The 24,388-nt window shown below is 46.0% G+C and overlaps 1 protein-coding gene across 1 annotated transcript in view; it reads left to right on the top strand.

Moving 5' to 3' along the window:
• Window positions 1-24,388, top strand: part of LOC124616647 (trehalase-like) — a 412,719-nt gene that overhangs the window by 77,831 nt on the left and 310,500 nt on the right. Inside the window, exons 2-3 of the mRNA XM_047144975.1 lie at window positions 4,218-4,317; window positions 15,596-15,748. Of these exons, the coding sequence (XP_047000931.1) occupies window positions 4,218-4,317; window positions 15,596-15,748 (253 nt within the window). The remainder of the gene's footprint in view (window positions 1-4,217; window positions 4,318-15,595; window positions 15,749-24,388) is intronic.

Here is a 24,388-nt window from a genome sequence, read left to right on the forward strand (position 1 = left end):
CTTGCCTTCGGCTTGACTTGGCACAGGGCCCGAAGGACTCAGTCCCTCCAGAGGCCTTCCGCCGCCGCTTTTATTCCATCCTGGCCACGTATCAGGGCTCTGGCGTTGTATACACTGACGGTTCGATGGTTGCTGATCGTGTCGGTTATGCGCTAACTCTAGGGGACCATTCCGAACAACGTTCCTTGCCGGATGGCTGCAGCGTTTACACTGCTGAGCTGGTCGCCATCATTCGTGCCCTAGAGTATATCCGCTCCTGCTCAGGTGAGTCCTTCGTGATCTGTAGCGATTCCCTGAGCGGTTTACGAGCTCTCGACCAGTGTTTCCCTCGTTCTCGTCTGGTGATGGCTATCCAGGAGTCTCTGCATACTCTTGCCCGTTGCGGCCGCTCTGTGGTCTTTGTGTGGACCCCCGGTCATGTCGGTATCCCGGGCAATGAACATGTTGACCGCCTGGCGAAAGAAGCCACCAGTCAACCATCTCTGGATGTTGGCCTCCCAGAGACTGATTTGCATCTCTGGATGTTGGCCTCCCAGAGACTGATTTGCGGGCAGTCTTACGCCGCAAAGTTTTTGCACTATGGGACGATGAATGGCGCCAACTGACAATGCGTAATAAACTCCGTGCTGTCACGGAGACGACAGCTGTGTGGCGGTCATCCCTGTGAGCCACTCACAGGGACTCACTAGTCCTTTGCCGGCTCCGTATTGGCCACTCCCGGCTGACACACAATTATTTAATGCGCCGGGAGAACCCTCCTCTATGTCGCTGCAGGGCGGCTTTGACAGTGACCCACATTTTGTTGGCCTGCCTCCTTTTAGCTGTGGTAAGACAGACATTTGCGCTGCCTGATACGCTCCCTGCCCTTTTAACTGATGACCCTGATATGGCTGGCTTAGTTTTACGTTTTATTCGGGCAGGAGGTTTTTATCGTTTAATCTGAGTGTTTGGTATGTCCTTTTGTGTTGATTCTAGCCTTTGGCCTACGCTTTTAGTCTGAGTTTTAATGTGTTTCTCGGTGGTTGGCTTTTCCTTTTTTGTTTCTATGGTTGGCCAACCTCCATCACACTCTGTGTGTTTTTAGTTCGTCTTGTCTGGTCTTTGTCTAAGTTTCTCTTGTTCTGTGTCGTCTGTGCTCTATTCTGTTAATCGTTTTTATTCTCTGTGGGTGTTTTTAGTATTTGGAAACAGGGACCGATGACCGTAGCAGTCTGGTCCCTTTAATCCCACAAACCAACCAACCAACAGTACTGGTACAAAGTTTTTGATATGCCAAGGAATTGTTCCAGAAGGAACTAAAGGCAGTGAGAATTAAGAGTTGGGAAAAGTATGTACTGGACAGCTAATCACTACCCCTCGGAAGTCCCTTACAAACTGGTAAGGGAAAAGATAAGATCTCCCACGGTATTGTCGACTATCCGCAGTCACGATCTTGTCGAGTACACAAACAGCACCGTGGTGCAACCCTTCTCTGAGGAGGAGGTATCAGTTCACATAAAATCCACGAAAAGGGGAAGGTTCTGGAGCCAGATGGCATTGTAACGGAGGTGGTGTACTTCCTCACCTTTCAGCTAATCGCACCTCTTACTAGGCTCTATAACGAATGCCTGAGACATTGCAGATTTCCTAAAGCTTTGAAGAAGGCAAATGTCATCATCATAAAGAAAGGCAAAGATAAAGACCCAGTGGAAGTCAAATCCTATAGGCCAATATGTCTTTTAGACGTTTTGGGGAAAATCTTTGAGAGGCTATTAGCTGACAGACTGGCGGCACACAGGGTGCTGTGTGGGATGAGCGACAGGCAGTTTGGCTTTCGGCCAGGACTATCGACGTCTGACGCAGTCACCCAGGCGACCGAGGTCTGCAGTTCAGATAAGTATGTGGTGGACATCAGTGGCCACCTGTGGTGGCCTTCGCTCTCCTTGCCGGAGAACGGGTGTCCTGAGCCTCTATATGGCTGTCTGAGGAGCTATTGTGAAGAAAGGGAGGTCTATTTATCATCCCCTAGGGGAATAATAAGTGAAAGTGAAGACTTAGAACCATGGGTGGAACAGGCCTTGACCTCACTTGCTGAATAAGTCGAAAATGAGGATTGCACCAAACAATTCGACATACTTGCCGCTGAAAGGTAGTTTAATTAGAAACCCCACTGTGAGGATAGAGGGAACACCAGTTCTTCGGCACTGCAAAGCTCGATGTCATGCGCTTAATATTGATGATAAATGGAATTATAAAGACCACATAGACGCCGTAGCCCACCGATTACCAGACGTCTTAAATAACCTAATCAACGTCAGGCATAAAAGATTCTATTTTCTTCCCGTCCTAATCAAACTTTACCACAGTAGCATATTCACTTCTATAGTACGATACAGGGAGGGAGTGCGGGCGCACAGGCTCAGGAGGGTGACGCCCGCCGTGGCTGTGAGGAGGGTGCAGCGGAGTATGGTGTTACGCTCTGCTGGGGCGTACAGGACAACTCCTGGAGGGGTTCTGTTGGTGCTGATGGGGCTGTGTCCTTTAGACATTAAAACCCACGAACAGGCAGCGTGGTATTGGATAACTAAGAGCAAAATTAAAAAGACGTTGGACATTATGGGGGTGCAGGTGGGAGACGAGTTCGCAATCTGGAAAAGAGGGGAGCAGCTATGGCAGGAATCATCGTAAAGTGAGGAAACAGAGTGGAGAGTTTTCCAGCTGCTGCCTGACATTAGAGAGAGAGATTAGAGATGCGGTACTTCAAGCCGAGTAGAGATGTGCTGCACTTCTTTACAGGGCACAGACCGTATTCGACATAACTGTGTCGTTTTGGGAAGCGGGCATCGCACGCGTGTGATTGTGGCGTAGGAGGAGGCACTCCTGATCACCTGATCTATGAGTGCCCAATACACAATGATGTGGCAACTGGACTAAGACGACAACTACCCAGTAATGACACATTTTCTCTGATGAGACACATTGGCAAACGAGGTATCACAAAAGAATCTGAGGGAATTTTTAAGGGAGCACAATGGTCGGTAAATGAGAAGAACCGACTGGAGACTGAGGTGCACCTGCCCAGTACCGCCAGGCGCGGGATCGCCGATCACCGTGACGGTCGAGATCCGCCAGACTCCTCGATTACGGGGGCAGGTGTGTCACCAATCACGGGCTGACAATAGCAGTTAGTTAGTAGTTATTGGGATCTAGCAGTTTTCTTGTCTTGCAATTTGTCCCGCAGACTTTCCAGGTTGGAATCCATTACTTCTTTGACGCCAGCGATCTATGTGATCTTTTGCTGCCCTCCTCTCGTTGCACCTCCGACTGTCCCCAGCATTAAAGTCTTTATATACGAATCATGTCTTCTCATAATTTGGAGTAAATGGGTTTCGTGTGAATATAATCTCATGGCATATAGGATAAGAAGGTCAGTTTTTGTTTCAGTATCAGACCTTCCAAAAAGCAATCCGATTTCATTTCCTGTGATACTGACCTTACTCGTTCTCTTTGCGATCCATGGAACTCTGAAGAGTTTCCTGAAGCACCACAATTTAAAGGCGTGTATTCTACGCCATTCAGACTTTCTTATGGTCTACGCCTGACATCTGTACCTCACAAGCAGAAAGACTTTAGTCCTTACTATAAAGATCTTTGTCGTTAAAGTTATGTCTCTACTTATTAAAACATTGTCAAAGTTGGGCATTGCCTTGCTACCAGGTAAGACTTGTCTGTTGATTTCGCTGCAGTCACCATGAGCAGAAATGTAGGAGATGAGTCAATTCAGCGTAGACACTACCTCCATAATTTCTTCTCCTATATGCCATGAGATTATATTCACACAAAACCCGTTTACTCCACATATTTTCTGCAAGTGGCGCTGAATCTTCGTCTATTCGAAACTAGTTCAGAGATTTCCTGGAATAGACGATAGCACAGCCTTTGATTATGGTTGACAGCTTTCATTTTGTCTGGATTAACACTGAAGTTCGGCCTGTTAAACATGCAAGACATATCCCAGGTGAAAGCTCTGGGTGCATCAACCCGCGAGTACAGTCGCCGTCCAGTAGAAGACGGCCAATGGGCGGCGCGTGTGTCTTCCCTAAGACACACCTAAGTCCGTCCGTGTGTCCAGGCGCTGGTCAACAGCTAACAGAAGACATACACTGGTCTGTGTGTTTGTGCAGATGCTGGCCCAGCAGTGAGGGAAGACATGTATATCACTCTGTCTGTCTGAACAGGTGCTAGCCGTCTGCTGAAGGAAGACACGTACCAGTTTACAGTTTGTTCAGATGCTGACCCAGCAGTGAGGGAAGAGTCTGTCCAGGCACTAGCTAACTGGTAAGGAAAACACATACCAGTGTGTCTGTTTGTCCAGATGCTGGTCCAGCAGTCAGGGAAGTCAAGTGTCATTCCGTCCATCTGTCCAGGTCCTAGCCCAGCAATGAACAAAGGCACACGTCCGTCTGTGTGTCTGGCTAGGCACCAGTAGTCACCACAGTGGCAAGCAGCTGACGCTACGCGCGCCCACTGCCGCCTCTGCTGCACAGGCGTATCCAGGAAACACCGCTCGCGTTAACCTTGCTCCTCTGCAGGTGAGTGTCATTCCCTGTCTTTGTTAATTACGTTGCTCCTTGGACTTCTCGCGCCCAACCACAAGCTACGTTAACTAAGAAGTAGCAATGTATTCCAGTATTCTAGTGTCAGTATTAATTTATTTCTTGTTTATTCCTTTAGTCATCTGGAATGGACCTGCCTACACATCAGCTATAGTTTATAGAGTAGTCGTCAAGTCCGGCTGGTAAACACTGCTGCAGGTACAAGTGTGGTGCAGAGCTCGTGTTATTGCCAGGGCCTTCCACTGTGTGCAGACGTTTGCTGCCGACCTACCGTTCCAGCAAGGTGCTTCCACTGTGTGCGCCGCCGCCCTTCTGACCGAGTCCACTCCATTGACACAGGGCTGGGTTGTGTGTGCAATCTCGGCCTTCCCTCTGCGTTAGTTATACCCTAGCGACCTAGCCTAGCCTTCAGGCCCGACTACTAGAACAGTGCGTTGCAGAGCCCCTCCTTCCAACAGGGCCTTTTATTGTCTACACCGCCGCCCCTCTTACCGCGATTGCGCAAATGCACATTACTGGGACAGGTCTACCGTGTCGGTGCTACCTCTTCAACAGCTTTAAGCTAGCGACGGAGCCTCTTCTCTGTCGCCAACGGGTGAAACAGTGCCCCAAATAGAGAACTGCCCGCGGATGAGCCACAGACTAATTACACATGCAGTCATAACACAATAAGAAGAGTTCCAAGTCAGTGCTGCAAACCATTATACACCACATCTCGCTGTCGTTTTAGAGAGGAACGAAACTGTTGAAGGAACGAGTGGTGTTACTGCGAGATAATATAAGCTACGGCCAGTGAAGCTAACTACACTACTGGCCATTAAAATCGCTACACCAAGAAGAAATGCAGATGATAAACGGGTATTCATTGCACAAATACATTATACTAGAACTGACATGTGATTGCATTTTCACTCAGTTTGGCTGCACAGATCCTGAGAAACCAGTACGCAGAACAACCACTTCTGGCCGTAATTACGGCCTTGATACGCCTGGGCATTGAGTCAAACAGAGCTTGGATGGCGTCTACAGGTATAGCTGCCCATGCAGCTTCAACACGATACCACAGTTCATCAAGAGTAGTGACTGGCGCATTGTGACGAACCAGTTGCTCGGCCACCATTGACCACACTTTTCAATTGGTGAGAGATGTGGAGAATGTGCTAGCCAGGGCAGCAGTCGAACATTTGCTGTATCCAGAAAACATGCGGTCGTGCATTATCCTCCTGCAATTTGGGGTTTCGCAGGGATCGAATGAAGGGTAGAGCCACGGGTCGTAGCACTTCTGAAATGTAACGTCCACTGTTCAAAGTGTCCGTCAATGCGAACAAGAAGTGACCGAGACGTGTAACCAATGGCACCCCATACCATCACGCCAGGTGATATGCCAGTATGGCGATGACGAATACATGCTTCCAACGTGCGTTCACTGCGATGTCACCAAACACGGATGTGACCATCATGATGCTGTAAACAGAACCTGGATTCATCCGAAAAAATGACGTTTTACCATTCGCGCACCTAGTTTCGTCGTTGAGTACACCATCGCAGGCGCTCCTGTCTGTGATGCAGCGTCAAGGGTAGCCGCAGCCATGGTCTCCGAGCTGATAGTCCATGCTGCTGCAAACGTCGTCGAACTGTTCTTGCAGATGGTTCTCGTCTTGCAAACGTCCCCATCTGTTGACTCAGGGATCGAGACGTGGCTGCACGATCTGTTACAGCCATGAGGGTAAGATGCCTGTCATCTCGACTACTAGTGATACGAGGCCGTTGGGATCCAGCACGGCGTTCCGTATTACCTCCTGAACCCACCGATTCCATATTCCGCTAACAGTCATTGGATCTCGACCAACGCGAGCAGCAATGTCGCGATACGATAAACCGCAATCGCGATAGGCTACAATCCGACCTTTATCAAAGTCGGAAACGTGATGGTACGCATTTATCCTCCTTACACGAGGCATCACAACAACGTTTCACCAGGCAACGCCGGTCAACTGCTGTTTGTGTATGAGAAATCGATTGGAAACTCTCCTCATGTCAGCACTTGTAGGCGTCGCCGCCGGCGCCAACTCTGTGTGAATGCTCTAAAAAGCTAATCATTTGCATATCACCGCTTCTTCTTCCTGTCGGTTAAGTTTCGCGCCTGTAGCACTTCATCTTCGTGGTGTAGCAATTTTAATGGCCAGTAGTGTATATGGTTGTGGCGTATTGTATATCGGTCACTCGTCGAAAGTGAATTCACTCTATTCCGCCGTTATATGGGTCAGAGGCCAATAAAGCACGCATTCGTACTTCATTAGGTGTATTTCCTACACTGTGATACCTGAGGAGTAACAATAACTGAACGACACGTTTCGCTTGTGAGTCAGGCATCCATGCTGCAGTCAGAGGAAGAGCAATTGGTAGTGGTGGTTCTGGTGTACATTATACTGCTCACTGCAACAGGATTGAGTCACCCTTAGTCGGTTCCAAATTGAACAGAGTCAACAACGCGTGGACTCGTACTCCAGTAGAAGATTTTCCCAGCCTGTGATGCCTGCCGAGTAGATATCGTGAGTGCGTTTTATATTTTGATCACAGGGCAGAACCAAATTCAAGTGAGGAACTGCCTTCTATTTTACCTGTTATATCGTGTCGCGTTTCTAGCCTAACATCTTAAGCTGTTGGTTTTAGTGTGTTGTGTTGCAGAATTCCTCAATTACCTGGTTTTAGTCCAGTATTCGCCAAGCTACAGAAAATACAGTATTTTTTCATTGTTTCTTACTTTTAATTTCAAAACTCACTATAAATAAGTGTTGAGTGTGTGTGTGTGTGGGGGAGGGGGGGGGGGGGGAGGGAGGTTATGTGTGTGTGTGTGTGTGTGTGTGTGTGTGTGTGTAACTTCGATTTTTACTCTTTTACCACTTTTGCATTAGAGTATTGTAGTACCTGGCTGTCATACACCCAAACAGATAGACTATCGTCATTACTATTTAAATCCTCACAAGTATATAACATTCACCGTTCTGTAACCATAATAATGTGCGTATTGTGATGTACTTATCTGCAGTTTGTAGCTCACATAATGGCACACGCCGTTGTAGGGTGAAAAATTCATTCTCGAAATATACCCACGGCAGTGGTTGCGGCGTTTCTCTACAATATCCTTTCTTCCAGGAGTGCTACTGCAATATCCTTTCTTCCAAGAGTACTACTCCTGCACCTTTCGCAGGACAACTTCTGTAATGCTTTGAAAGTAGGGGATGGCGGAAGTAAAACTATGAGGATGGTTATAAGTCGTCCTTCGGTAGCACCATCGGTAGAGCAGTTGTCCCCGAAAGCCAAAGGTCTCCAGTTCCAGTCTCGGTCCGGCACACAGATTTAATCTGTCACCAAGTTTTCATAATACCTCATCTTCCATTGTGTATTATTTCATAACTCGCTGACCTAAGGTTAGAATAATCTGCCCACGTGATCACTGGGATCTTGCTGCGTATATATACACTACTGTCCATTAAAATTGGTACACCACGAAGATGACGTGCTACAGACGCGAAATGACAGGCATCTTATCCGCATGGTTATAACGGATCGTGCAGCCACGTTTCGATCCCTGGGTCAACAGATGGGGACGTTTGCAAGACAACAACCATCTGCACGAACAGTTCGATGACGTTTGCAGCAGCATGGACTATCAGCTCAGAGACCATGGCTGCGGTTACCCTTGACGCTGCGTCACAGACAGGAGCGCCTGCGATGGTGTACTCAACGACGAACCTGGGTGCACGAATGGCAAAACGTCATTTTTTCGGATGAATCCAGGTTCTGTTTACAGCATCATGATGGTCACATCCGTGTTTGGCGACATCGCGCTGAACGCACGTTGGAAGCATGTATTCGTCATCGCCACACTGGTGTGTCACCCGGCGTGATGGTATGGGGTGCCATTGGTTACACGTCTCGGTCACCTCTTGTTCGCATTGACGGCACTTTGAACAGTGTACATTACATTTCAGATGTGTTAGAACCCGTGGCGCTACCCTTCATTCGATCCCTGCAAAACCCTACATTTCAGCAGGATAATGCACGACCGCATGTTGCAGGTCCTGTACGGGCCTGTCTGGATACATAAAATGTTCGACTGCTGCCCTGGCTAGCGCATTCTCCAGATCTCTCACCAATTGAAAACGTTTGGTCAATAGTGGCAGAGCAAATAGCTCGTCACAATACGGCAGTCACTACACTTGATGAACTGTGGTATCGTGTTGAAGCTGCATGGGCAGCTGTACCTGTACACGCCATCCAAGCTCTGTTTGACTCAATGCCCAGGCGTATCAAGGCCGTCATTACGGCCAGAGGTGGTTGTTCTGGGTACTGATTTCTCAGGATCTATGCACCCAAATTGCGTGAAAATGTAATCACATGTCGGTTGTAGTATAATATATTTGTCCAATGAATACCCGTTTATCATCTGCATTTCTTCTTGGTGTAGCAATTTTAATGGCCAGTAGTGTATTATTTATTATTATTTGGTGCGATACGATCCTATCGGATAATGGAAAGCTATTATGTTTCAATCTTCGGGGTTTCCAAGCGGCTCTCACATTTCTCTCTGTAGATTCTTTTTCTTTCTTCCGTCCAGTTTTTTCCTGGTCTCGTGGTAACTTATTTCTGTGGCAATACTTCCCGTTAGCTAATTTTTTGTCTGTAGAGATTTCCGTTGCGAATGCGAGCCTTTTCTAAATCCTTTTTCATCTGTTGTACCCAGGCCGCGGTTTTGAGTTGTTCTATGTAGGTCGCAATTTTGAGAATGAGTATTATTGGGAGCCAGTGGATGTGCCCATCTTTTTCTAATGCCTTCTGCGTGATTCGATAGCTTTTCAATTATTTTTCGGTATTATATCTGTGCGCACCATCTGTTCTTTTGAAACCGAATATCTTTCTTAGACTTTTGCGGTCTTGAAACTTTCCATCGTTTCTGTGCATTGTAAGCGTTTCGCTAGCGTACAAGACTTTAGGCTCGCTAACTGTGTTGCAGTGTCTGATTTTCGTGTTATGGACATACATTTTTTGTTGTACATGTGGTAGACTGTACCGTAAACGCTCCTAAGTTTTTGCAACAGAATTTTCTGTGCAATTTTCTCTGCTGCTGTATGTTCGAGTATTTCGTCTAACTACTTTAAGCATGTAATTCTCTCGATTTTTCCACATTTTGTGATTAGTTTTTGAGGAGATTGTTTTAAGCATATTTACTTGGTGTTTTGGGATGACGTTTGGAGGCCAATTTCTCGCGATATTTTGGAGAGTCTCTGTTTAATTGTTGTCGTCTCATCGTCTGCTGGCATTGCCAGATCTGTTTTGGGAGCTAAGGAAGACATTTGCATGTCATTTTTAGGTTTTCGAAGTCGTATGGGTTTCCAACAGTTCTAATTTTTGAGTCATTTTTGCCACTCTCGGATGAATTTGTCCAAAACCAGATTGAAGAGGCTAGGAGAGAGACCATCGCCTTGCCGAACACCGGTTTGACACCTAACCTATGAATTTTGCTTTAGAGGTTGTGTTGGTGCGTGTTTGTTTGATTTCTGGTTTGCAAGTCAAGTCGCTGTTGTTCGACGGCGATGAAAAGAGGGGACCGCAGATCAGCAGGATCGCACGACTTCTTCAAGTCCACAAAGGATCGTGTGATCCAGCTGTTCGCGAGCGGACTGTGTTTCGATGTTGTCTTTAGATGGAACATTTGTTCTATGATCAATGCTGAAGCTGGCTTGGTATTCACCAGTTCTGTGTTCGAGTTGCTCCTGAACTCATTTCACGAGGCATGTTCAGAGAATTTTGTATGTAACTTGCAGAAGAGATATTTCTCGGTAGTTATTTAAATCCTTTTTATCCCCTTTTCTGTGCAGTGCTCGAATTACGGTGCATTTTCAGTGTTTGGAAAATTCTTCTGTCCGCCAAATTGCTGTTACGATTTGTGTGAGTTTGAGGGATGATCCAAGGTTTTTGAGCAATTCTGCGGTGATACCATGTTCTCCGAAAGCTCTGTTATTTTTTAGTCTAAGTACATGCCTGCGACTCTCTTGTTGTGGGGGGTGGTAGTGGGATCCGGTAAGGGTGAAAGTGGAGATTGCCTCACGGAATCTTGAAAGGGGTTCCAGGCACTTGAGGATCCTGTTTGCTCATGGTGAGTCTTCTGTCTTATTTTGTGAAACATAAATTTTGAGGGTTACGTCCCAGGATTACTTCTGTAAAAGTCCTATCGAAATCTGCAGTACTGGACTTGGGAAAGGTTTTTTCGATGGAGTCCAACTGTTCATTCATGTATTTCCTCTTAGTATATCTAATGGATATGGTCACTTGTTTCCTGATTTCGTAGAAGAGTTGTTTATTTTCTGGTGTTTTCTTACCGTTATACTTAACGAAACATCCTTTGAATCCTCCCAGCGCTTTTTGACATTTCGAATTCCACCAGGAGTGTCAGGACTATTTTTTAGTGCGATTAATTCTTTGGCCTTTTGCGTGATTTTGGTGTGGAATTTGTTACAGGTTTCCGCACGTTCTTTTTCCCATTCTTCCTTAAGGTTGGTTTCGCCGATTTTGCTTACGTAGAATTTTTTATAGGTATGTTTTTTACTGGCGTTATTTATTCAGGGTTAATTTGACTTTTATTCTCGTTAAATTGTTCCCGAGTCGATGTTCGCCACTTTGCAGACTTGAGCTTGCTTTATTTTTATATGAGGTAGGAAATGACTGCTTCATCGATCGATATCCACCAACTTGTTGTACATACATAGTTTATAAAATGATACGTTTACGGGGGGACAGTGTGCCTGGACAACACTCACTAAGAGGAGGCAAGATTTCGAGCATCGCCAATTCAAATGTTAAAGGAAGCGTGATATCCACTGTTACCTTTCAGAAGTGTTACTTTCTTCGACAGGGAGGAAAGAAGGATAGGTTTCCGGAGCTGAGCAGGATGGGGAGAGCGAACGACATGAAGCCGAGGGGAGGCAAACGTCGTGACAGGAGGAGGAGAGGAGGGGAGGGGGCGAGAGTTGTACGCCCCCCCCCCCCCCCCCCACTCCCGTCTCACCGGGCCTCGCCAGCTGCTCGTCCCGCCTGGGGCCTGCGCGGTCTGTCCGTGTGACGTCCCACGCCGGCAGTCAGAGTGCTCCCCATTTATTCCGACACGTAATTCAAACACTGCGCAAGGGATTAAAAGGAAAAAGACCGTCATAAATAAAAAGCGTCTGCTGTCTCACTAAATCGTTAATTGGGGCAGGGATTGTCTTCCTACACAATTAATAAGAAGAGACGAGTCATTGTCTCGTTTATTAACTGTAATAAGTACACACGAAGACAACTGCATGTAAAGAAAGTGTATATACGAGTGTGATGAATTTACACGGGATAGTACACTTAGCTGTGGACCTCACGATACTGGGGAAACGAAACGAAAAGTATTGTCTCCAGGGGTCACTCTCGAATCTGCATTCACTGATGCTGCAGGAATAATTGCATCGATCCTGCTGTGAGAAGCAGGTCTTAATCAGGCATTCAAAGGAGTTAACGGTATGCTCTTGGCACTGTAAACACCACTCACGTGGAATGGTGTGCACAAAGATTCGCTATTATAAACGTCACTCGTCAGTCGACAAAACCAAGGAAATCATTTATTTGGAAGTAACCAAACTGCCCGTCGCTCTGGGCGCTCTGAACTCATAAACTGAAACAACAGTTAATACAAACTCTCCACTTTCGGTCCAAATGAACCACCGGAGTGAAGCAGTAGTTACCGAGGCAACGTCCAGAGCCAGAGTCAGCTACGATGTCCCACAACAGAGAGCCAACGGCAGAGTGACGGAGAACTCTCCTGGTGCTCCCGCGGAAAAAAAAAAAAATAGTGCCAGGAACACTTTCGGCCAGTCGAGATCCCTGACCAGTTGTCACCCTATGAAACGAGAGGAAATCCTCTTCAAATCCCAATCTCTACAGAAATTTCGAGGAAAAAAGACGACCCGGTGTCTAAAAATCCAGAAAGTGTTTGAAGTCCTCAGACGCCAATCTCTGACCCGGCGAGACGGTGCAGTTTGCTGAGCGGCACTGTCGTCGTATTGAGAAGGAGGGCTACCGAAATAACCGTCGGGCCGCTATGATTTAGGCTTGTGATCCGTCACTAATGATGTTATTGATGCATTAAATTCTAAGCTTATTTTTTTCCCATGTGTGCAGTCTGATTTCTGACACAAGTTGTAGATAATGTTTCGCTCTCTGCGCATCGCTCCAGACAACTTCACAATTCCACTACACCATCGACCTACGCGCAGTGGGCTGTCTTTCGTGCCTCAATGACAGGCACACACCGATGATTCCTGAAGAGGGCAACGGCCTTTCTAGTAGTTGCGGGTGCAAAAGCCTGGATAATAGACTTGTCTGGCCTTTTAACACCAGAAAACATGCTCTTGCTATGTTGGTACTCCAGCCGACTGATACCAACGGGGAAACGAATCTCGACTGTCGGCATAGTGACTGTAGCATCCTCTTGGGTAAAGTATTACAGAGGCATTGTAGTCTCCCACGCGCGTCTCCTTGCAGCGACTACTCACCAGTATGTCGTCGTCAGGATAAACGAAACTGGCATTCTACACGCTCGAGCGTGGAAGTTCAGAACCCTGAATCGAGTAGACAATTTAAAAAGAGAAAAGGATATATGGAAGTTAGATATAGTGGGAATTAGAGAAGTACAGTGGTGGGGAGAAAAGAACTTCTCGTCCGGTGAACGCTGAGTTTATAACGCAGAATCAGATAGCTCTAATGCAGGAGTAGATCTAATAATGAATAAGAAACTTGGCATGCGGGTAATCTACAATGAATAGTACACTGAAGACATTATCGTACCCAAGACAGACATACAGTCAACACCCACCACAGTAGCAAATGTTTATGTGCCAAATGACGAGAGTGAAGAAATCTTGAAGAGATAAAGGAAGATTTTCAGATTGTTACGGGAGGAGAAAATTAAACTGTGATGCAGGAGTGATATTTGACACCAGGAAAATGAAGAGAAGAGAGTAGAGGGACTGGTGGAAAGAAACAAAAGAGAAAGCTGCCTGGTGGAATTTTGCAAAGACCATAATGTATTCATTGGAGTCACTCATTTCAACCGTCATGGAAGAAGGTTGTAAGCATGGAGGAGACGTGGAGACAGTGGAAGATTTTAGTACGGTTATAAAATTGTAAGATGGAGTTCGGAACCAGATTTTAACAGTAAGATGGTTCAAGCGACAGATGTATGAAGTTAAGAAGATGGGACGTGGATACATTAAAATAAATAGAGGTTTCTTGAGAGTTTCAAAGGGAGAATTAGGCAACTATTGACTGAAATAAGGGAAAACAATAGAGTGGAAGATGAATGTGTAGCTTTCAGAGGTGAAATAGTGAAGGCAGCAAAGGATCAGATCGGTAAAACAACAAGAGTCCAGTAGAATACGAAACGGAGAAAGTAGGAGCAGGTACACTAAAAATGTGAAAGCTGTAGAATTGGAATCTGCATTGAGTGTTGTAAATTGAAGCACGGCAGGTTCCCTCAGAATTATTGAGATCCTTGGGATAACGAGCCGTGGGTAAAGTGTTCCAGCTGGTATGCAAAATATAAATGTAAGGTGAAATACCCACAGACTTCAGGTATTACATAATAATCGTAATTTCAAATGAGGCAGAACCAGACATGCGAATAATCTCGAAACATCACATGATAACTCATCGTCGGGTAATGCTGATACGAATGGGAAGACTAGTAGAAGACTTTGGGTAAGACGAGTTGTGGATTTGGTGAAAAGTGGGAACACGTGTGGCAATACAGGCCCTATGATTTATGCTAGAAGATAGGTTTAAAAAGTATGCTTGATTTACAGCATTTGTAGATAAAGAGAAAATTTTTAGAATGTTATACACTTTTCAAATTCTGAGGGTAGCAAGGATAAAATATAGGAAGTGACAGGAGCTGCATGTCGAAGGATACGAAAGATGGGCAGTAGCTGGGAAAGTGTGAAGGAAACGGAGGTCAAATTTGGAAAGGAAATTTATATTCAGGGAGAAAAAATAGAACTCGAAAGCTTACTAGTGACATTGTAATTCTGATGCAGGCAGCTGAGGACATTCAAGAGAAGCCGAAAGGAATGTTAGTAGCGTGAGGTTAGTAGCGTGTACAGCAACAAAAACAAACAATGGTAATGGAAAGTAGTAGGAGTCAGTCAGACAATGGAATGGACGTTAGACTAGGAAATGAGACAGTAGAAGTGGTTTTTAGTGTTTCGGTAGTAAAGTGACTGATGATGGTGGAAGTAGAGGATGTATAAAATTGAGATTGGCAACGTCAAGGAAATCGTTTCTGAAAAAGACTAATTTGTTAGCAACGAAAGTGTTGGGAATTGTATTCTCGAGCTATTTCTTTGGACTATAGCATTAAATGAAACTGAAACATGGACGATAAGCAGTTCTTACAACAAGAAGAATGGTAAAGATTAGATGGGTAAATCATGTAACTGACGAAAATGGAACTGGTTAAAAAGAAATATGTGACGTAACTTGGCTAAAAGAAGGACTCAGTAGATAGGAGACAAGCTGAGGCGTCGAGACACAGTGAAGTTGGCAATAGAGGCGAGTGGTTGTGAGAGCTGGCCAGGAATACGGTAAACAGATCGAAACTGATGCACGGTGCAGTAGTTGAGAAGAGATGAGGGGGACCGTACAGGACAGACTAACGTGCAGAGTTGCACAGTATTAAAAATGCGGAGGAAAAATTGAAAGGTGTATCGGGTGTGACGTTGTCGGAAGCTGTTCGTGCATTTGCGACTGGCAGCCTGGCGTTAGCAGGTTTTCCTCTCGAGATAACCGCAGGTGACGCGCAGGCAGAGAGGTGGCGGCGCGGCTCGGAGGCGGCAGCGGGCCCGGCGACGTCACCGGCTGCGGCTATATGAGCGCCGGCCGCGGCGCCGCCGCCCCACTGCCGCCATGGCGTCCGCGCTGCTCGTTCTGGTCGCCGCAGCCGCCTTCGCCGCCGCCGCCCCCGCCGCCCCCGCCGCCCACGCGCCGCGCGGGCAAAAGACCGCCAGCTGGGAGCAGCGGCTGCTCGATCCCGAAGACGACCCGGACGCGCTGCCGCCCGCCTGCGACAGGTGAGTTACCGGCCTCGGCCTCGGCCTCCGTAACGACTGCCTGTGTACTCGTCTGCCAGCTCCGCGTGAGATGCACGACTGTGACGCCACAGTGCTCTTCTCGGAAGGCACATTCTCGTACTCTAAACGACACGGTCTCGCGGCAACTTAAAGACACCTTCTTCCTCGCGCTTTTGCGTTACACTTTCGTGTGGGCTACACCGACTTGGTAGGATGTTCCTAGCAGTGCACGTACGTATTCGTTAAATGCATTTTGTCGTGCCTGCTCCACGACTACTACAAACAGTGGAACATTAGTCTAGAAGTCATCGTAGAATCGCCTTTCGCGTGATTTCCTGCAGGGGTGCACCCTTCTGAGAAATTCGAAACTTAGATTCGGCCTCGCTGTCACTGACTTTACGCGATCCTCCCACTTCCTATCGTTTCTGAGTGTTATCCCTCAATACTCGCAGTATGTTTACGGACTCGCGGCCGCTGCCCGGCGCGGACCTCTCTGCTCGCCACGGGCACGGCTGGGGCGGCGTTGCCCCGGGCCCGATCCCTCCGCTGCACTCCGGCACTGTCGCGACGTCGCTTCTGAGTTATTTCTCCCACTAACAGAAATAACATTATGCTTCTCACCTTTGGTCCTTTCTGAAACTGTTAATATTGTGAACGGTCAACCTGAAAGCGCTTCACGGTGACCTGCTGAAAAACTAAATCGCACGGAAATAAACAAAAAAAAAAGCAGCCTGGTGGAATTTGGAAAGAGCATAGTGTAATCTATAATTGTTTTGACCATCATGAAAGAGTTGCACAGCTGACATTCCCGTTCACCTAAATTTACATTCAGGCAGGTGTAAATGATACACGTTTCCTTATGTGTCGTCGGTAAAACACTCTTAATGTGCAGTACGGAAACTTTGTGCTTAAGAAAGAAATTTTACTTCGAAAAGCGCTCTTTAATGCCTCTTTAACGTGATTCAGAAATTAATTCTCACCAGTTGCCCGAGTTCCTTCGCTCGGGAATATCATTCTGAATTTACGTGACCGTCTCCCGTTTAGTAGCTCCCTCAGAAACAGATCTGATAGCTCAGTTTTCATTTTCACCGACAAATCATCAGCGAGAACACGGTCTGCACATATCTTCGGATTACGAGCGTTTATTCCGTCATCCCACTGTCACCGACATATCTGCGTCGGTCGAACAGTGACGCGGTTCGGGAACTGACAGAAAGTAAAGCCGGTTATAACGCGTGACCGCGCTGTCTCCCTGATCCAACAGGGAACTATCTGGATAATCTTCCGTGTGACGTCCTACACTGAGTTTTCAGTCACGTTAGTTTCTTGCGAGCTAGTATGACAGGACGTTATTCGTTGCCTGCCTCTTACTGGAAAGTGGGCTCGCGGAATTTTAAGAGTACGTATTACGGACGGTAACTGTATCTTTCGTGGTACTGGTTTTTTGGCCGTGGTCCGAGGTCTGTTTCGTCTCCAACGATTCTCCAGGTTGTGTGAGAGACATCATCAGAGACTACAAAGGCGCAGCTTGTTAATTATAGAAAGTCCGCCAAAATCGACTAGTTAAACGACTTCACTCAGACTAAGGAAAATGCAGGAACTATCGCGTAAAGAAATATAATTACAGAATTTGGGTGAACAAGTTTACGTGTGCACATTAACTAAATACACCATTACGACCTGTGAGTACGTCTGCCGCGCAAGCAGACAGAACGCTACGCACGGAGACGCTTATGGAACAATCTCACTCAACAGAAAACTACTCTGTGGAACACGACGCCTTCAATGTAGCGTCTGCCCTTTCCGTCGATACAGTCTAGCGACGCCCCACAGTTGCGTCCTCCTAACGGCCGCCTCAGCACCTCATTAGTGTACTGGATTCGCAGTTTCGTAATATAAAAATCGGTTGAGTTCACCAGTGTAAGGTAATAAATCATAACTGATACCCACCTTGTGACATCCGAGGGAAATAAGGGGGAAAAACTGAAAACAAACTTTCTCTGATCGTAGCAAAATTATCGCCACCAACTAGTTGCGGGTAACGAAGACTTTGCATCAAGGTGGACCCACAAAAAGCATGCATTTCATTCCTCACGGGAGAAATCGGTTTTTTGTCAGTACACCTAAAACTGTCACAATGAAGCTTTTCCAAACTACATGTGCGATTAATGTGGTACTCTCACGTAATCAAATAATACACACTGACACGCGAATTTATCTCAGCCATTGAATCCAATATGGACGGAGAAGACATTGAATAGGATATCCTGCTCAGTCCGCCATTAGCACGTCACAACTGCTAGTGTATGTGATGTGAATAACAACGCAGTTTGCTGCTACGTTAAGCCTTATTCGTCTCCCCGGCCATTAAAACTACTAATTACCTTTTATTAAGGACCGCTAACCACATTTTATTCGAGAAGTTGTACATCAGTATCAGTGGAGCGTAAACAGTTGAAGAAGAATAACCGCCAATCGTCTCAAGGAACAGTTCCACGACTACGTGCGTGCTCCCTACACCGCGTTGTCGAGGGTGCTCGCGAGCGTCACAGAAGGGGCGGGCCCCTGGAAGCGGCCGTGTCTCTGCCAGGGCGCTGCCTGCGCCCCACGTCTGCTCCGCGCTCCTTCTCCAACACGAGATACCACTCCTCCGCATCTGCCCGCCGTCCTTTCGGCGCAACCACGTCGTCTCGCTCTGCGGCAGAACTCACACCAGCGCCTCGCGTGCGAGTTCCTTCACCTTGCTAGGAACTCCCTTGCGGCTCAAATGGACGCACCAGTTCCACTCACGTACACGATCGGCCCCCGCAGCCGGGGTCGCCGCCGCAAGTCTGGGCGCTGGCGCTCGGCTCCGAGCTAAGCCGGTTCGAATCCTGGTCGGGGATGAAATGTTCACCGGCAGCGGCGCGCGCGCTCACTCACCTGCACCGAGAGACGGCTGTCGCGTGCCTACACTGAGAGGACCCGCCGAGCTCAGCGGAGGAAAATCCTTCCCGTCGAGCTGGCTCAAGTTATGCCGTGTGGTAGGCCGCGGCCACCTTTACGTACATTTTCCGTCCAACGAATCTCCGTACACCTTTACTTTTTTTCGATCTTTTGTGTTTTCATTGTGAAAAAATTCTGCACATATTTCAAATCTTGTTTTCTACGTGTATACCTTTATTGTTGTTCACTTGCAAAATTGTTGTCTTCGTTAACATATTTGACAGTTTCGTGTTTGTTGTTGTTGTTGTTGTTCTGCTATTTTTTTTCCGAAGACTCTTCACGCTGTTCTGTCCCGCTCAAGCTTCTTCATTTGTGCACAGCCAGTACAAGTCGCTCCCACTCAGGTCTACGTACTGTAGCGAAGCCGCGGTCTTCCGCTACATTTTCACCGTTGATACTCGCCTTCATTACCAAATTAGCCATTCCTTCGTGCCTCGCGATCAAATCAACACTTCTTTAGTCGATTTGGGCCATAAATCCCTTTTATTCTCCTCTCTGCCCACGTTTCACTTTCATACAAACACTTGCAGAAAAGACGTGTGACAGATGTTGAAAAATTACTCTTTTTCAGCAAAGCTTTCATTGATACTGCAGATCCCCTTTTTGTACGCTCCCTACTTCGATCTTCGTCAGTTATCTGCCTGCGAAAATAGAAAGATTCATCTAAAACATTTACTGCCGCATTTTCCTAAACTAATTCCCTCGGTATTACCTGATTTATTTCTATTATACCCTTCTTTTACTTTTGTTGATATTCGTTTTATGCTCTCCTTTCAAGATACCATCCGTTCCACTCAACTTATCTATTCTATTCCATCTAAGGCTAATGTCAAAGTTTTTATTTCTTCCCTCTAAATGTTAATTAGCTTTTCAAGTCTGTTCTCGCTTTCTCTTCCTGATTATTCACTGCTGAAATTCAACAATATCAGCGATTCGCTGCTACCCTATTCCAACCTCTTCTCAGGTATTACTTCCCATTCCTGTCGTTCGGCTCGCATAGCTCCAGGCTAATGTACGTTCAAGTTATAGGTAACGTTCCGCTACCTACATTCGATCCCCACTAGCTTCAGATTACCAAATAGTGTATTCCAGGCAACAGCGCTGGCCGGTGCCTCCAGATCTCTTCCACGTTTGCAGTGTTCTCTCACGATTTTTAATCTAAGTATTATCAATCATTGAATTGTGCCCTCTGAAAGCATCATCTCTTGCTTTGCCTATTACTGAATGCCAGTCTTCTATCACAATGAAACTTTTCTGTTCCACAGCCTACCGAATAATTTGCTTATCTCTTCATATACTTTTTTCTTAATTTGTTGATCAGCCTTAGATTTAGTAAGAATATATACTTGTTCAGCTGTGATGGTTCGTGGTCTAACGTTAACTTGCCTACAACGATCCGTTTACTGTTCTGTTTATAGCAGTTAACCCGCATTCCTATTTTCTTATTCATTATTGTACCTATTGCTGCGTTGTTTCTATTTGATTTTGTGTTGTTAAGGCTGTACTACCATGAATACGGTTTTTCCTACCACCACATGTAAGTAATTCCCAAAAAATGGTTCAAATGGTTCTGAGCACTATGGGACTTAAATGCTGTGGTCATCAGTCCCCTAGAACTTAGAACTACTTAAACCTAACTAACCTAAGGACATCACACACATCCATGCCCGAGGCAGGATTCCAACCTGCGACCGTAGCGGTCGCTCGGTTCCAGACTGTAGCGCCTAGAACCGCTCGGCCACTAAGTAATTCCCAGTATGTTTAACTTTCACCTATGTATACTTTACGTACATAGTTAACAATTAATTCTATACGGCTACATTTGAAGGATGGTACATTCTACAAATTTTCACTGAAGTCAAAATTTAGAGTAGATGGTGTTTTCTCACTTTTGAGAGATAACTCATTTGCATTTATTAATATTTGTTCTGCTACAATGTACTTAATATTTTGTAATCCTCTTACTAAATATCTGATTCACACAAAAAGTCTTGAAACAGGACAATGATTTTAAGCGGTTAACATCAGAAGTGTGTAGTACTATTGTGAGAGTTGTTGGCAACTATATGTTATCCTCTTGATGTCTGTTACAGTTACAGTTAGTTTCATGTTCCATGGATGATTTGCGTGACAAATAGTAACGATCGACACGCTGTTTGCCTTTTAGAACTTTTAACTGTACCCGCGTTGAAGTTCTGGGATGAATCTTAGGACTTTGTTGCTCTAGTCCTCTTCCTGAGTTGGCTGGGGTGCGTAAGACTTTAAGAAACGTTCTTCTAGTGGACATAGATTACTCTCGCGTGTAGCGCTGCGTCTGAGACCACGGAGCGCCAGCGGATCGTGCGTCCAGGGCGGCGGGCATCAGCGAGCTTGGCCGGGGGCAGCCGCACCTGCCCGCAAACGCGGCTAGCTTCCTCGCACTGCGATGGGTGGGATTCTTCGACAGCTCATAAATATCACCGAAAAAAAGAGGACAGAATAGTGAGTGAAAAATCACAAAAAAGACACAACGGGCAGACGACAGCATAACTGCAGAATAGAATTCTTACGAAAAATAGAAACAACATACGTTGGTTGATAGGCTATCAATTCACGAGTCGCATGGTGAAATAGTCCTGCTAAAACATTCTTCCGCGATTTTTTTGCCAGACAGCAGTGCCAGTCGAAGTGTGTCTGTTCCTGGATTAACTCACTGCCAACAAAGGCAGGTAATAGTCTGTCTTACCACGTAAATATTTTTTCATGCGTCAATTAAAATCATTGAATCAATGAAAGTTATTATCTACCTGGGGCGGACTCTTGTCCCGCAACGGATTTCATTAATATTACGGATCTGCAGTGCTGTAAAAAAGGGGAAGAAATTTTTACATTGTCAACAAAATATTTTCGGATTCGGGGGAGAAAGCTGACGATGCAAATTTCGTGAAAAACTAATGCGGCTATGAAAAATGACTGTCGCCCCACTCTGATACTATGTGCCGGACACTCTCTCCCCTGTTTCGCGATAATATAAAACCAGTTCTCCTTCCTGGAACTTCTTCGATGTCCTCCGTTAACCGTATATCTTATGCGGATTCCACACAGCAATACTCCAGAAGAGAGCGGAGAAGCCTAGTGGGAGTAATCTATGTGGTGGACCTGTTCCATTTTCTAAAAGTTCCGCCAATAAACTGCCGTCTTTGGTTTGCTTTAGCAACAACATTATCTATGTGATCGTTCCAATTTAAGATGTTCGTGATTATGATCCCAAAGCATTTAGTTGAACGTCTGTGTGATTTAATGTGTGACATAAATTTACCATATTCCCTTTAGTATTCCTGTTCATGATCTCACAGGTTTCAGTCCTTAGGGTCAATTTCCACTTTTCGCACCATACTGATGTCTTGCTTGAATCATTTTCCAATTGGTTCTCGTGTACGATTGAAGACTTTACCAGACGGTAAACGACTGCATCTTCTCCAGTTCACGTAAGCGGGCTCCTCAGAATTGTCTCCTAAATAGTTCGTATGGAATAGGAACAGCAGAAGTTCTAGAGCACTGCCTTGCGCAACGCCAGATATCACTTATGTTTCACTCGACACCTTTCCGTCTACCAGCTGTGTCCTTCCTGAGAGGAAATCACACAACTTCTGCCGCAACTGAAAAAATTCTACTACAAATCGACATGAGTGATAAGGCTCTGTAATTCAGTGGATTAGCCCTGTCTCCTTTCTTGAGTATTCGTGTGACCTGTGCAAAATTCCAGTCTCTAGATACGGATCTTTCATCGAGCGAGTGTTTGTAGATGACCGCTAAGTGTACAGCTATTTCAAGGAATCTAGCTCGTATACAATGTGCACCGAAAGTAATTTGAGCTGCTTTGTTGCACTGAGGGTATCTGCACGTAAGTTGAAGTCTTCATTCGAATTCTGGAATATTTATTTCATCTTCTTTGGTAAAGGTATTTCCAGAAAAAGTGTATACTAACTCCTATTTAGAGGCATTGTCAAGCGCAGTCATCCTATTGACTGTGTCTTGCCACTAGTGTAGTCCACATGCGAAGAGAATCTCTGTCGATTTTCTCTCAGATTTCGAGACTGAATATCGTTGTGGAAACTACTAAAAGCATCTAGCATTGAAGTCCGCGCTCAGTTTCGAGCTTCAGTAAAACATGGCCAGTCTTGAAGATTTTGTGTTGTTTTAAATTTAGCATGCTTTTTTGTTAGTTCTGCTTTAATACTCTGACCTGTTTTGTGTACCATGGTGGATTAGTGATACATTCTTTTAAATTTTTCGGTATCAATCTTTCAACTGCCGTTATACTATTTCTTTGGATGTAAGGTATATGTGCTCCACACTTACATAGTTAGCGTGGAAGGAGTCGAGACTATCTCTTAGGAAGGCGACAAGAGAATTTTTTTCTGCTTGTTTACATATATTTTGCGTTTACTTTTGGTGGATTTAGATGTTGATTAGGTCAGTCTCATTACAACCATCTTGCGGTCGCTAGTTCCTGTATCCGTCATACAGTTAGAGTCTGCTCCTTTACGTATTTGAAATGAGACGCAAGTTTTGTTTGAATTGTTGAGCAACTGTGTCATCTGATTTGCAGGCCGGTAAAAGCAACCAATTATTAGTTTATTGCGGTTGTCAGGTACAACATCTACCAATACTAACTCACAGGATCTTTCTACTTCCATTTCGCTACAAGATAAACTACTTCTACTAGAAACAAATACATCACCACGAAATGTATTTAATCTAGCCTTTGTGAGCGCGATTAGGTGCTTTGTGATAGTTTCGGCTCAGTTATAGCGGCCTTTAGCCAGCCTTTAATATTTGCACTGATGAGCCTAATATCGTGCAGGACCCCCGCAAGCTCGCAGAAGTGCCGCAAGACGACTTGGCATGGACCCGACTGATGTCTGAAGCAGTGCTACAGGCCACTGACGCCATGAATCCTGCAGGGCTGCCCATAAATCCGTAAGAGCACGAGCAAGTGGAGATCTCTTCTGAACATCCGTTGCAAGGCATCCCAGATATGCTTAATAACGTTCATGACTGGGGAATCTGGCGACGAACTGAGGTGTTTAAACTCAGAAGAGCATTCCTGGCACCACTGTGTAGCAATTCTGGACGTGAGGGGTGTCGCGTTGTCCTGTTGGAATTGCCCAAGTCCGTCGGAATGCACCCATGAATGAATGCGAGTGATCAGACTGGACGCTTACGTACGTGTCACGTGTCATAGTAGAACGTAGACGTATCAGGGGACCAATATCACTCGAACTGTAAACGCCCCACACCATTACAGAGCGTCCACCAGCTTGAACAGTCCCCTGCTCACATGCTGGATCCATGGATTCATGAGGTTGTCTCCATACCCGTACACGTCCATTCGCTCGATACAATTTGAAACGAGACTCGTCCGACGAGGCAACATGTTTCCAGTGATCAACAGTCCAATGTCGGTTTTGACGGGCCCAAGCGAGGCGTAAAGCTGTGTGTCGGGCAGTCATCAGGGGTACACGAGTGTCCCTTGGTCTCCGGAAGCCCATATCGATGATGTTTCGTTGAATGTTTCGCACCCTGACACACACTGATGGCCCAGCATTGAAATCTGCAGCAGTTTGCGAAAGGGTTGCACTTCTGTCACGTTGAACGATTCTCCTCAGTCGT

The sequence above is a fragment of the Schistocerca americana genome, chromosome 5 (assembly GCF_021461395.2).
Source record: "Schistocerca americana isolate TAMUIC-IGC-003095 chromosome 5, iqSchAmer2.1, whole genome shotgun sequence".
Lineage (NCBI taxonomy): Eukaryota > Metazoa > Arthropoda > Insecta > Orthoptera > Acrididae > Schistocerca > Schistocerca americana.